A 14213-nucleotide genomic window follows, 5' to 3' on the forward strand; every position below is an offset into this window, starting at 1 on the left:
ACTGAAAGTGCACAGTTAATCAATTGTAGTATTTTAGGATCGATCTCACAGAGAGTAATAGCAAACACAAACTGAATTAAAAGAGAAAGAACTATGGCTAAGACTAAAGAAGAGATTGGAATTTTGGTTTTCCTAATAACTATTGCAAGAAAATAAAAAGGGTTTAAAACTATAAGACTAAGGCGTTGGGCATTTTGGGAGTCATCTTAGGGTTTTCATGGTTTTAAGCAATATTAAGTGTAAGATCTAATAAGTAAATACTAATTTTCGGTTTAGGTTCTCAACTACGAAACACTAATGAATCTCATAGAATGAAAGTCTAAAGTCTTCACACTCCGTTACTCAACTTTCGCAGGCAACGTCGGATGTCAACCAGCTAGCTAAACAAGTTTGATACATTCACCAAACCTCACAACTCAACTTACGCAGGTTACGAGCAAGGCTTCGGTATAACACTAGTTCGGAGAAGTAGGATAACACGGTTAGCGCTCCCGTTCTCTAGATCAGTGCTTGGTGATCAATCCAAGCATAAGCATTAAGATAAAGATGTCCCAAAAGAACTCTAATATAAAACCGAAAATAATATCTAACAACCTAATAGAAGCGAACCTATGAATTCCCCTTGAATCACCCCATAGAACCCAACAAAGTAAACTACTCGCTCATGATGCTAAGAAAAAACATTGATATTATAAAGTATAGCATCAAAAGTGAATCAATAAACAAAAGGGGGTTCAAAGTAAACTTCTCTATTTGTCACAAAAGTAACTTGATCCCAAAGCAAAGATAGTATGAAAGAGCTAGAAAGAGTAGAAAGAGAGATTTGGTGTCTTCGGTGATGGCTTCTAAGAGGAGGTGAGAGAGGACTAGCTTCGACGGTGGTAGAGGATTCTCTGGTCGTCTCTAGGTCGGCTGCTGGTGGCGTGGATGAAGATCTTAGAGGCACAAAGGAAACACACCCTGAAAACCCTAGGTCTTAAGAGTATTTATAGGGTTTTGTTTAGGGTTAGGGTTTTGTAAGGGTAGAAACGTCTTCTCTTCTTAAGTGCAGGATAAGAAGCGGCGAAATAGGCTTATGGACCGTGGAGGAGGCTTGGACTGGGCCGCCGTGGTGGTCGGTGGTCAGGCCTTGAACAAAAGCCCATCGTTAAGTCGGTTCTTCTTATGTCGGTTTATAGCACGTCCTGGTAAATCGGGCATAACGTTCTGATGGATGAATGGATAGACTTAGTTCCACTTCGAGGAGAAATATGACTCTTTCAGCTTTCCATAGACACCAAACATGACATATTTTAAGTTCTTTAACCTCTCCAAAAGTTGCCCGTACTGTAAAGCTCTGAAACTTTCCTAAAACGTATTTTCTTTCCTTTTTGGTCCAAATAGCTATTAAACCTGTAAAACCTTGTTGAAACCTGAAATACTTGATAATAGACATTTTATACCTAAAATCTCATCAAACTCTTCCTAAATGCATATGAAAACTATAGCTAATATGTGTAAAATAATGATGTTATCACCTCCCTGCTCAATAGGTTCCTTATCACTCTGATAGGGCGAGTTTTTCATACCACTAGAAGAAGTATGGAAGCGTTTTTGGCCATATGCCAAGTGCTGGGATCTAGGATGTAGATGGAAGGGTCTGTGGTTTTGACTTGGGGAATGGAAGATTCCACATCAACTTCAAAATAGAGAACGACCTGCAAAAAGTTCTCAAGAAAAGACCATGTCATTTTAATAAATGGACATTCTCTGTGGAGAGATGGAAGCTCAATTTCCAAGAGGATCTCTTGAGCTCTGTTCACTTCTGGGTGATGGTTTGCAACATGCCTCTACAATGCTGGGTGGAAGAAGCATGTAGGGGAATTGGAGCTGTTGTTGGTCGGGTGATAGAAGTTGACACAACGGAAAAAGGGTTCAATTCACCGTAAACGTCACTAAATCCCTGAAATTTAAAAAGAAGTTTGGGTCTCTCTAACCTATGAGAAGCTGCACCGATACTGCTTCTTTTGCAAGATGATATCGCATGAAGAGCAAGACTGTCCTCAGCTCAATGAGCACCAAAATCATCTCAGCAGAGACAGGCGAGTGGTTGTTGACCCTTACAATGCTCGGAGATCTGAGGAGGAGAAACCTTCAGCTCATCCTCATGAAAGACACCACCGCGATGTGGTCCGTGGGAGAGAAGAGAGATGAGCGGTAGGAAGAAACAATGAACACTGATATGACGCATAGCCCCCTCGAGAGGAAACAAATCACTCCTACCAGCAGAAGAACCCATCTTCCAATCGCCCTGTGAGAAGGATCTTGTATGAGTCTCAAGATATATCTCGATTTTGTGAGCAAACACATCCTATCTTGCAATGCGATGGGACAGAGAAGATGAAACACTCCTCCATTAGTAGATAGACATCCATCCAATCTTCTTCGTGGTCAAAGGAAAAGCAAAAAGAGGCAGTAAGAGGAGCAAACCGTAGTAAGCACTGGGAACAGCTTGTCCAAGGAGAAACAAGGGTTTATGTAGTCAAGGGACAAACCTCGTAGAAGAGAATCACCTCTCCGAATCAGGTCTCCTCTTATGGAAGAGCCAATCAGAGAGCACCGACATAGTTTCCGTAGACCTCTTCGCCACCAATCAAGCTGGTCAATAAGAAACCACCCCTTGACAACTGCTGTTGTCAAAGGCAAAGGGAATATGGTGGAGAGCAAGGAAGAACACCTGGTGGAGGGGGATGAAGGTGAGGAACAGGAGGACCTTTAACTTAATTTCGGCGAACTTTGAATTTGGATCTTGTTTGGGTACTGGTGGTGACGGCGGAGCAAAAGATACCCAACTGCCGCAGCTCCAACATAACCTAACTATGCTCTTGCTCTCTGAAGGATAGAACCAGATCGTAAATTTGGCAGATCCTGCTGATATCGCAATCGCCGGTAACCTGGTGGAGGAGGAACTAGTTCTCTCAGATTGGGAAGTGGAAGAAAACCAAATTAGGATTATAAACAAAACTGGTGTGATTCAAGGAAACAAATCGATCCCCTCTGACTAGGAGAACCTCATCAAGGGAGATGATGTATCCGATAGAGAAATTATTAAAGAAGGCATGCAAATGATGCATGAGCTGGAGAAGGAGATGATCCTTGATGGTCTTCTTGAGAATGAAAATCTCCTTGGCGAGGACCTGATGGAAGTAGAGCGTGATAGAGTTGTGGATTCCGATGATAGCCAGGAAAAAACATTCTCGGAGCAGGTGATTCCTATCATTCATCGTCCAGCGGAGTATCATACATCAGTGTCGTCTCAGTCCCCATCGAGCAAAAGAACAAGATCACCAAGCAATGAGCAACGTGGGAGAAATTCAAGGCAGTCTACTGGGCCAGAGAAAGAAGCTAGGGGTCTAACAAAGAAAAACTAATATTTGGGTCAAAGAAAGCTGAACCCAAGAAGATTGTCCCTTGAAGCCCAAAGTGTGGGCTTTGTTGAAAATCCATGGTGTTCCCTTCATCTTCCCTACTGGGCGAGGTAGAGATTTTGGCGCACTCGATCAGAATTTGAAAATGTTCCCTTGGGTGATGTGGTACATTTGGAAGACAAGAAACAAGAAANAAACCTTCAGCTCATCCTCATGAAAGACACCACCGCGATGTGGTCCGTGGGAGAGAAGAGAGATGAGCGGTAGGAAGAAACAATGAACACTGATATGACGCATAGCCCCCTCGAGAGGAAACAAATCACTCCTACCAGCAGAAGAACCCATCTTCCAATCGCCCTGTGAGAAGGATCTTGTATGAGTCTCAAGATATATCTCGATTTTGTGAGCAAACACATCCTATCTTGCAATGCGATGGGACAGAGAAGATGAAACACTCCTCCATTAGTAGATAGACATCCATCCAATCTTCTTCGTGGTCAAAGGAAAAGCAAAAAGAGGCAGTAAGAGGAGCAAACCGTAGTAAGCACTGGGAACAGCTTGTCCAAGGAGAAACAAGGGTTTATGTAGTCAAGGGACAAACCTCGTAGAAGAGAATCACCTCTCCGAATCAGGTCTCCTCTTATGGAAGAGCCAATCAGAGAGCACCGACATAGTTTCCGTAGACCTCTTCGCCACCAATCAAGCTGGTCAATAAGAAACCACCCCTTGACAACTGCTGTTGTCAAAGGCAAAGGGAATATGGTGGAGAGCAAGGAAGAACACCTGGTGGAGGGGGATGAAGGTGAGGAACAGGAGGACCTTTAACTTAATTTCGGCGAACTTTGAATTTGGATCTTGTTTGGGTACTGGTGGTGACGGCGGAGCAAAAGATACCCAACTGCCGCAGCTCCAACATAACCTAACTATGCTCTTGCTCTCTGAAGGATAGAACCAGATCGTAAATTTGGCAGATCCTGCTGATATCGCAATCGCCGGTAACCTGGTGGAGGAGGAACTAGTTCTCTCAGATTGGGAAGTGGAAGAAAACCAAATTAGGATTATAAACAAAACTGGTGTGATTCAAGGAAACAAATCGATCCCCTCTGACTAGGAGAACCTCATCAAGGGAGATGATGTATCCGATAGAGAAATTATTAAAGAAGGCATGCAAATGATGCATGAGCTGGAGAAGGAGATGATCCTTGATGGTCTTCTTGAGAATGAAAATCTCCTTGGCGAGGACCTGATGGAAGTAGAGCGTGATAGAGTTGTGGATTCCGATGATAGCCAGGAAAAAACATTCTCGGAGCAGGTGATTCCTATCATTCATCGTCCAGCGGAGTATCATACATCAGTGTCGTCTCAGTCCCCATCGAGCAAAAGAACAAGATCACCAAGCAATGAGCAACGTGGGAGAAATTCAAGGCAGTCTACTGGGCCAGAGAAAGAAGCTAGGGGTCTAACAAAGAAAAACTAATATTTGGGTCAAAGAAAGCTGAACCCAAGAAGATTGTCCCTTGAAGCCCAAAGTGTGGGCTTTGTTGAAAATCCATGGTGTTCCCTTCATCTTCCCTACTGGGCGAGGTAGAGATTTTGGCGCACTCGATCAGAATTTGAAAATGTTCCCTTGGGTGATGTGGTACATTTGGAAGACAAGAAACAAGAAAGTCTGTAACAACCCGTCCCGTGGACCCCACTAGCCTCACTGCTAGCCCACTAGCCTCACTGCTAGCCGCCCCAACAGACCCCAAGCTGGCCCTGCAGGGCATCGATCCTAACCCATCACTGTGGATATCCCAATCCACCAGCAGGTTATTGGTGCGTCAGGCGTTCCTCGAACCCTGGTCCTCACCCTTTAAAAACCTTCCCACAGGACAAGTTGCCACCAATTGATCTGCACGTCAATTGGTGACAGCTTTTTTTATGTGACAACCCGTTCCGTGGACCCCACTAGCCTCACTGCTAGTTGCCCCCATAGACTGGCCCTGCAGGGCATCGATCCTAACCCCTCACTGTGGACATCCAAATCCACCAGTAGGTTATTGGTCACCAGACGTTCCTCGAACCCTGGTCCCCACCCTTTAACAACCTCCCACAGGACAAGCTTGTGGATCTGCAGCTCCCCACCTTTTGAACCCTGGTGGATCTACAGCTTAATTGGTGACAGCTTGTCCAGGGGAATGTTAAGCTTTTATTAAGTTTATATATATATCAAAAATATAATTTTAAAAAAATGAGAATCAAAGTTTTCATCTATATTAACATTTTTATCTACATTAAGAATCGAAGCTAACATGTTTTGAAAAACAAAATAGGAATTAAGTTGTTGTTTTCTTTGTTTGCAAAGAATTTAGAGATATAATATCTTCAAAAAATAATAGAAGTGTCATTAATATTGTATAGCTTCTATTTCCATAAAATATTGATTGCAGTTTGTTATATTTCTAGTATGAATGGAATGTAAAATATTTAGGAAACAAATCTGATGTAATTGTTATTTTAGGAAATTTTCTAGGGGTTAAGATTGTAAATAAAATTTTAAATAACTACAACTAAAAGGGCATAACACAAAATGTACTTAAAAAATATTAATATAGACTAGGATTTAACCTGCGGTACACCGCGGGACAATATTTTTAATTTTAAAAATTTTAAATTTATATTATATTTATTTTTTATTTTATTATAGATTTATTAATTTTTAAAATATAAAATTTTACAGGTATTTGATATAAGTATTCAAAGTATAGAATTTTTGTAATGTTTTCAAGGTTTTAACCCGTGTGGTATATGTATAGTCTAGTAATATATTTATCTCCTGGTACACATCTAAAAGTCTTTAAGAAAAAAAAAAACAATTCCACTTAACTCCCTATATGGGATTAATGCCAACCCGTCTTACCAAAATCAAAATAAGTTTTTGCGTAAAAAGAAAATAATCAAAATAAGTTTTTTTATCAAGTTTAGTTATGTTAATTTTTTTTCCCAAATTGGCATATTTTTATAGTTTATAATTTTTCCATGTCAATATATATAGTTTATGATAATTAATAGAATTTTAATTTTTTGGTAATTCCTCAAAAAATAAAAAATAAACCAAATTATATGGGGGTTTTCAACATATTTAATGTGACAATTTATAATTGGATTTTCGATTTAGAAAATTTATTAATATTAATATAATTATGGAGATTGTAAACTTTTGTGATGGAAAATTTGTTGTATTTCATTTAAATTTGAGAGATTCTAGCATCCATAAAAATAGTTTTGGAGATTTAATAGGTTAAAACTTTAATGGGTAGAGTTATTTTTGGAAAAATCGGAATGTATAGATGTTGTTAAGATTTTATGGCAATAAATGTAACAAATGTTGGTCAATTTAAGAAAGTTTAGTATTTGAGTTTCTCTGCAATGTTATTTATGGAATTATTTTAAGGGTTAATATTGTAAAAAACAAGTTAAATAAGTAAAACTTAAAGGGCATAAACCAAATTGTACTTCAAAAATTTTAATATAGATTTTAAACCGCGGTACACCACGGGACAATATTTTTACAATAAAAAAATTAAATTTTAATTTTGTTTCTTTTGTTTAGTGTTCAAGATTGTATAATTGTACTTTAATTGTTAATTATAAAATTTGATCAATTATATACCGCAGACACGTGACAATTATTTAGTTTTATTTATACTAATGTTACATTTGTAGCGTATCAAATTTCTTATGGTTATAAAAATAGAAATTTTTACTGCTTTTTTAGATTTAACCCGTGAAAGAATTATTTTTACATTATTATATTTTTAAAATTTTAGTGTTTTTAAATTTAATCCATAAGTTTAAAGTTGTTTAGATTTAACCCGTGAAATAATTATATCCATAAAAGTTATTATGCAGTATACCGCATATTAATTTATATTATAAATACTCCAATTTATTAGATTTAACGCGTGAAATAATTATTTTTGCATTTTTTATCAGCATATTAATAACCATTAAAGTTTTAATTGTTCATATGAAACAATATAGTTATTACTGAATACAATTAGAGTTTTTAAAAGAAGAAAATATTGTATAGATATTTTTGGCATATGTTATTAAGTGTAATAAATTTCTTAATATATAAATTGTTTTAGGAAATTATAAACCAAATTTGTAGAAACATTTTAGGAATCTAATTGATTCTGTTTGTATGTGCAATTTTTTAATGATTAACTTTGTAAATAAGTATAACTTAAAGGACACCAAATGTACTTCAATTTATAGAAACACCACGGGATAATTACTTAGATTTATTTATTATAATGTGAGAAATCTGAGGAATCAACTCCGAAGTACCTCAAATCAAGTAATGTAGATGACTAAATATACATTTTACAATCAAAATATGTAAAGCAAAAATTTCTATATAAAGTCTATACAAACAAAATCTCTAAAAATAGTTTTTGTGATTTTATGGGATTAAAACTTTAATGGGTAGAGCTGTTTTTGGAAAAATTGGAATGTATAGATATTGTTAAGATTTTATGGCAATAAATGTAAAAAATGTTGATCGATTTAAGAAAGTTTAGTATTTGATTTTCTCTGCAATATTATTTATGGAATTTTTTAGGAGTTAATGTTGTAAATAAAAACTTAAATAAGTAAAACTTAAAGGGTAGAATCCGAAATGTACATCTATATATAGATTAATCAAATCAACCCTTGAAGTAAACTTGTCTCCTTAATTTACAAATTAATTAATAAATCATATTATCTGAGTGTCGGACCCCAACTCTTATTATGTAGAAGCATTAATCAAATCAACCCTTGAAGTAAAATGGAATTATTGAAATTTAGCGTGTCGATAGATGGAAAGTCAAACTTGGAAATTTTCTACATTGACTAAAAGAAATAAGAAATAACAAAGTGAAAATATATATATATTTGGAATGTCTGTATATATATTTTCCCGTCAAAGAAACTAGAACGTACTCTATAACCTATGCTTCTGAACTTGGAAATTTGGAATGTCTATGAAATATTAGGACTAAGTTTTTTATTTTTTTATTAAATTTATGCAAATGTAAGGCTTTCTTCATAAATAATGCTTTTTATTATTTATAGATGTTATTCTCTATTTCGCTTGTTCAAGCTTTTACGTGGATTTAAGAATTGAAGGTATTTTTATCTAAAATGTTTTAAAGCTGCTGTTTTATGTACGTATGTAGTTGCAACGTGATGGAGAAGGCAAACAGCTCAAGAGAAGATTCAGAATGGTCAACTCTGGATAGAAACATACTTGCCATTGTCTTCGATAAGCTCGACATAATGGACATTACCATGGGAGCTTCGCGTGTATGCATCTATTGGTTCCTTGTCTCCCACAACAACGACAGAACTCTGTGGAATACCATCGACCTCACCAAGCTAAAACACAAGGGAAAAAACGTCTTCTATAAATACCGGGTTGACGATGAAGTAGAAGAAGCCCTAAGCTTTAGTAATTTCATAATTAAGATCGACAAGTTCTTTTTTAACTTTTATAAAGTAGAAGGTATAAAACTCAGGGATCTATTGATTGAGATCACTAAGTTGAGCCGCACGTCCCCGCGGAATTTGTTCTTTAACTTTAATTCCTATTTACAAAAGCAGGATCTCATGTTTGTTGCTGAGAGGTAAATCTCATCTTTATAACTAAATAATTAAAGCAAATATATGTATATATAGCTCATATGTGTTTTTTTTTTTTTGTTTTCCAGGATGCCAAACATAGAGAAACTTGCTTTACCAGTTTCATTGTCACTGTATAATGAGGTGGAGTCATTTAGGTTTGCGTTTAGTCAGTGGAAGAATCTTAACACACTGATCATGGCTCATAATGAATTTATCTGGTGTTCATTCCAGATTCGAGTCCTGGGAAGGAACTGCAGTAACCTCAACAACTTGAAACTTATGGGTTATTTGGAAAATTACGATACTGTGCAAATCGTGCGTTACCTCCAGAGCCTGAAGAGGTTGAGTTTACAATGCTCTGAGGTCTATGTTGAAGATGTTATCTCGCTAATCAGAGGTCTGGGAAACCTCACGATCCTTAACCTGACACATTGCCGATACTTGTCCAATAGTTATATCACGAGAAATCATATTGTACAAGCTGCCACTCATCAGAAGCTTGAAAAACTTATCATGTGCTCCAGAAATAATTGCAGAGTTTGCCAAAAAGAGCGACCTAGACTGTTTGGGTGGAATACTTATTTCGAGAAGTATTGGCGAAATGATGAGATAAAGGAACTTGAATTTTGAAAAGTTCGAAAAGTTTTGTTAATGTGTTTTGATAAGTTATTGGATTCTGTTTTCACAACATCTATCTTAAATATTGTTTCATTTGATATATGATATGCTTCATTCATTCAGTCTCTTTTTTATTTTAAGTCAAATTTTGTTTTCCTCTCTGTTTTTCCCACCTTTTCTTTTTGTTAACCTCTATGATTTTCAAATGAATGTGACGTTTATCATTGGAAATTAGGCAAAGTTTAGCAATTGACATAATCTCGGATGAGTGTCACGGCCTTCAATTTGATTGACGACATACGTGTACTCTTTAGGCAAGCCTTCAGGAACAAAATCAACTTGATTTTCACGTTCGATGATCTTTTTCATTGTAAGGCCTTAAATGTAATTATTAGTTGCTTTTGATATCCCTTGGTCAATTCTTTCAGTTGGTGCTAGCTTCATTGCGTTTGTCCTAAAGTAAAAGCGAAATTGCACCAAAGACGGAGATATAGATTAGTTTGTCTTAACGTTTTCAAAGAGCATAATTTGGAATTAAAGAGGTAGGTGGAAAAAGCTTTGTGAAGAGAGTAGACGAAATACTATGGCTAAAGGTTTTTTATGTCTAGGTATCAATGCAATGCTCTTACACCATATATGATTTGTGTAAAATAGTTGAGAGCTTTAACTTCAAACGTTTAAACTAGTGGATGAGGGAACATGTGTACTATCAAACTTTTTTTTCCAGTTTTGACTTTTTGGAAAATCTGCAAACAAAAAATCATCACTTTGTCAAAGGACGACGACAAAGAATTAGGTTTATGTAATTATAAATTTATGGGCATTCATATGATATGTTATGCGACTTATTATTGAACCTTTGGTACACATATTCAAACCTACTTATTGTGTTACGTATTGTCCATAAAGGTTTCTTCATATAAATTCATTGTTTTCTTCTTCTTTTTCTTTAGTCCTTCAAAACATCTAATAGTTTTTTTTTTTTTCATTTTCTTATAGAGGATATGGAGAGATTAGATGGTGCAAGAAGAATCCAAAGATGGACACTCTCTATAAAATCTGTCCTTAGTTCAATGTTTTTTTATTCTTCCTCTATTTATGTAATTTTAAAAATTTAAGAATATACTAATTCATAGTCTATCTAAATAAATGTATTATTTTCTTTCTCACTTTTGTAGCTATGGTGTGATGTTCATGAGATCAAGAAAAGTTCCAAGCTGGGAGAATATGGATAGCGATATTTTAGCCAAGATTTTCGAGAAGCTCAATGTAGTGGATATTACCGTCGGAGCATCACGCGTCTGTGTCACTTGGTTCCTTGCCGCTCACCAAAAATCTCTATCGAAAACAATCAACCTCGCCAATCCCAAACTCGTCGAGTTCAAGCATCCTCGAGTAAAAAACTTGCGGCTCAAATCCCAATATGTAAACGTAGAAGAAGAAGGTCTACACAATATGAGGAAAATTTTGATTAGAGTTACCAAATTCAGTGGTACAGTTCCGACAAATTTGTTCTTCAACTTCTATTCCTTTGTAGAAGATGAGGATCCCATCATTGCTTCTGAGAGGTAAATCTCATATACTCCTTGAATTTTGAATACCAAGAAACCGAAAAGGGATCTGCCTCCTCTCTCTTTCTCATAATTCTTGATTTTTCAGGATGCCAAACATCAGAAAACTTGTCTTACCTCAGTGGTGCAATTTACGTGAGAGTTCATATAAATTTGCATTCAGTCAATGGAAGAACCTTCACACATTAATCATCTCTACACACTTCTACAGCAAGGGGATAGTCGAGTTTCGATTCATCGGAGAAAACTGTACAAACCTCACCAACCTAAAACTGTCGGGTCACGTCGACCCATATATAGCTGAGGGAATTGTGTGTTACCTCCCAAAGCTCAAGAGAGTGAGTATGAGATGTTGTGTCATCGACTCTACTCAAGAAGTTTCCTTACTCATCACATACCTTCAAAACCTAACGATCCTCAACCTCTCGCATTGTATGTTCAAAACCTCATTGAAGGATTCGTTATTTGAGGAGAGTTTCATAAAAACCGCCACTCCGAAGATTGACACATTAATCATGTGTTCGGAAGTCGGCTGTAGGTTATGCGAAGATCGGTCTCGCATATTAGGTTCAAATGCTTATTACGAGAAGCATTGGCGTAATGATGAGATCAAAGAACTTGGTTTCTGAGATTTTGAAAAGCCTTAGCTCATGTTTTCCCAAAACCAAAAAATTACCGTATTCTATTTCACAATCAAGATTATGATCTAATATGTAATGTAGCAGGCTCTTATTAATTATACTATATACAGTATACAGTATATAAAACACTGTCATTACAAGATGTGTGTTGTTACTATGTTTCATTTGATAAATCATGTTCATGTTCATGAAATAGGGACGTTAGTCTCTAAAATAAGGAGATTATGAATATACAAAAATGTAAGTTTCCTAAGCTAAAATAAAGAAATGTAAATTATACATTAACCAGTTTTAGGAAAATTTCCTAAATTATCATATTGACAATATCGACTTGTTTGGAGAAAAAGTAAGAGACTCTCTATGTGAACCAGAGGTTTCGAGAAGGCTTCGAAACAATTCAAAGACTCTCTTCTTGGGTTTTTCTCTTTTCTCTTCTCCTTCTTCTTCATGCTTAAGCTGTGATTCTCGTTGTTGAGCTTAAGTGAATCATTGATCTTTCTTACTGATCTGAATTGGGTTTGTAGTTTCTTGAATTGGGTTAGACCTCTTCACATCGACGGATTGAAGGAAAACAAAAATAAAAAATCTCTTGTATTTACTTCTTTTGATTTCTTGTTGGATTGATTATGAAATTGGGTGAGTTGAGCTGTTACAAAGTTGAGATTTTGAAACATACTCAGCCATAGAAACGTAACAAAAAATCTAACCTTTGTGTTCTTCTTTTTTTTTGTCTTGCATAGAAGGTGTTCGACAGATTGCTCAAGAGTGATATTAATCTGTTTTGTAAAGTGGTTTGAGAGTTTACATTTCAGAGTTTAGTTTTTAATGTTAGTTACGATGGAGATTAGGTCAGACGGTCTCAAGGTTCTTCTTGAAAATTCTCTGTTTACGACAAATTCGACAACTCTTCTTCTTAGGAATTATGTTGTTCAACAGTTTCCAAGGTTTGTTTAGGGTTGTTGACTTATTCTTATTTTGTTTCTACTGTGTTCTATCTTTTATGTGAGTTCAAGAATTCAACTATGTAAAAATGTGTTTAACCTTTTATTACTCTGTTTGTAGTTGTGAAGTGAAGGAGAAGGTAGACAGGTCAAAAGAAGTTCCAAAGTGGGAAACTTTGCACAGGGACGTACTTGCTGTTGTATTCGATAAGCTCGAATTGATGGACCTTACCTTGGGAGTTTCACGTGTATGTACTTCTTGGTTCCTTGCCTCTCACAACAAAACTCTGTGGAACACTGTCGACCTCACTAAGCTCAAACAAGTGGACTTCTCCTATTTTATGGTGTTTGAGGATCGAGTCCGACCAATCATCTTCTTTGAGCACCGGGTTGATGAAGAAGAAGTAGCAAAAGGCCTAAGCTTTAAGAGTATTTTTATTAAGATTAGCAAATTCTTTTTTGACTATAGTGTCGTACACTTAACCCTCATGGAATTACTGGTTGAGATCACCAAGTTGAGCCGCATGGCCCCGAAGAATTTGTTCTTTCACTTCAGTTCCTATGTAAAAACGGAGGATCTCATGTTTGCTGCCGAGAGGTAAGTCTCATCTTTTATGTAAATCAATCATAGCTGAAGTCATGTTAAAGGAGGATCTCATTTTTTTTTGTTTTGTTTTCTTTAGGATGCCAAACATAGAGAAACTTGTTTTACCGGTCTGGTGCTATAAAACCAAGGAGTCATTTCAGTTTGTGTTCAGTCAATGGAAGAATCTTAAAACACTAATCATTGCTCAAGATTATCAGCTTTGTACTGGGACATTCGACTTTCAAATCGTGGGAGAAAACTGCAGTAACCTTACAAACTTCAAATATTTGGGTTTTTTGCAAGACAAGAGTGTTGAGCAAATCGTGCGGTACCTTCAAAACCTCAAGAGGTTGAGTTTACGATGCTCTTACGTCACAATTGATGGAGTTATATCGCTAATCACAGGCCTCCAAAACCTCACAGTTCTTAATCTCTCACATTGCGTATACTTGGCTTTGGATCCTGACACGGTGCCTGATGACTATTTTGTACAAGCCCCCATTCAGAAGCTTGAAGAATTCATCAAATGTACACCAGATTGCAAGATTTGCAAACCCTGCTACTCCTGGTCGTATCTCTCTGAGGATTGGCATAATGATGAGATAAAGGAATTTGAATTCTGATATATGGAAAACCTTGGTAGACGTTTTGGAACAAATGATCAGACTTTTAACATATATGATGAATGTTGTCTCACAAGTATAGATTGTGACTGAATCTTGTTTGTTGCATAGTTCCTCCTCTGAGTCAGCCAGCTAAAATGTTCAAATCAAATGATACACACATAACCTAAAGAG

General features: G+C 36.4%; 3 protein-coding genes across 3 annotated transcripts; all 3 read left to right on the forward strand.

The window, feature by feature from the left end:
• On the forward strand, positions 8625–9689 carry LOC109126428 (putative F-box protein At4g11580). The gene is made up of 4 exons (XM_019229961.1): positions 8625–8741; positions 9039–9061; positions 9146–9200; positions 9291–9689. The coding sequence occupies exons 1-4, from the start codon at positions 8625–8627 to the stop codon at positions 9687–9689; spliced, it is 594 nt and encodes a 197-aa protein (XP_019085506.1).
• On the forward strand, positions 10656–11918 carry LOC104718663 (putative F-box protein At4g11580). Its single transcript, XM_019232658.1, has 3 exons — positions 10656–10752; positions 10856–11245; positions 11337–11918. Exons 1-3 carry the CDS (start codon positions 10682–10684, stop codon positions 11875–11877), a joined length of 1002 nt encoding a protein of 333 aa, XP_019088203.1. The 5' UTR covers positions 10656–10681; the 3' UTR covers positions 11878–11918.
• On the forward strand, positions 12264–14133 carry LOC104718671 (putative F-box protein At4g11580). The gene is made up of 4 exons (XM_010436463.2): positions 12264–12525; positions 12630–12833; positions 12952–13428; positions 13514–14133. The coding sequence occupies exons 2-4, from the start codon at positions 12715–12717 to the stop codon at positions 14037–14039; spliced, it is 1122 nt and encodes a 373-aa protein (XP_010434765.1). The 5' UTR covers positions 12264–12525; positions 12630–12714; the 3' UTR covers positions 14040–14133.

This window comes from Camelina sativa, chromosome 2 (assembly GCF_000633955.1).
Source record: "Camelina sativa cultivar DH55 chromosome 2, Cs, whole genome shotgun sequence".
NCBI classification, from domain to species: Eukaryota; Viridiplantae; Streptophyta; class Magnoliopsida; order Brassicales; family Brassicaceae; genus Camelina; species Camelina sativa.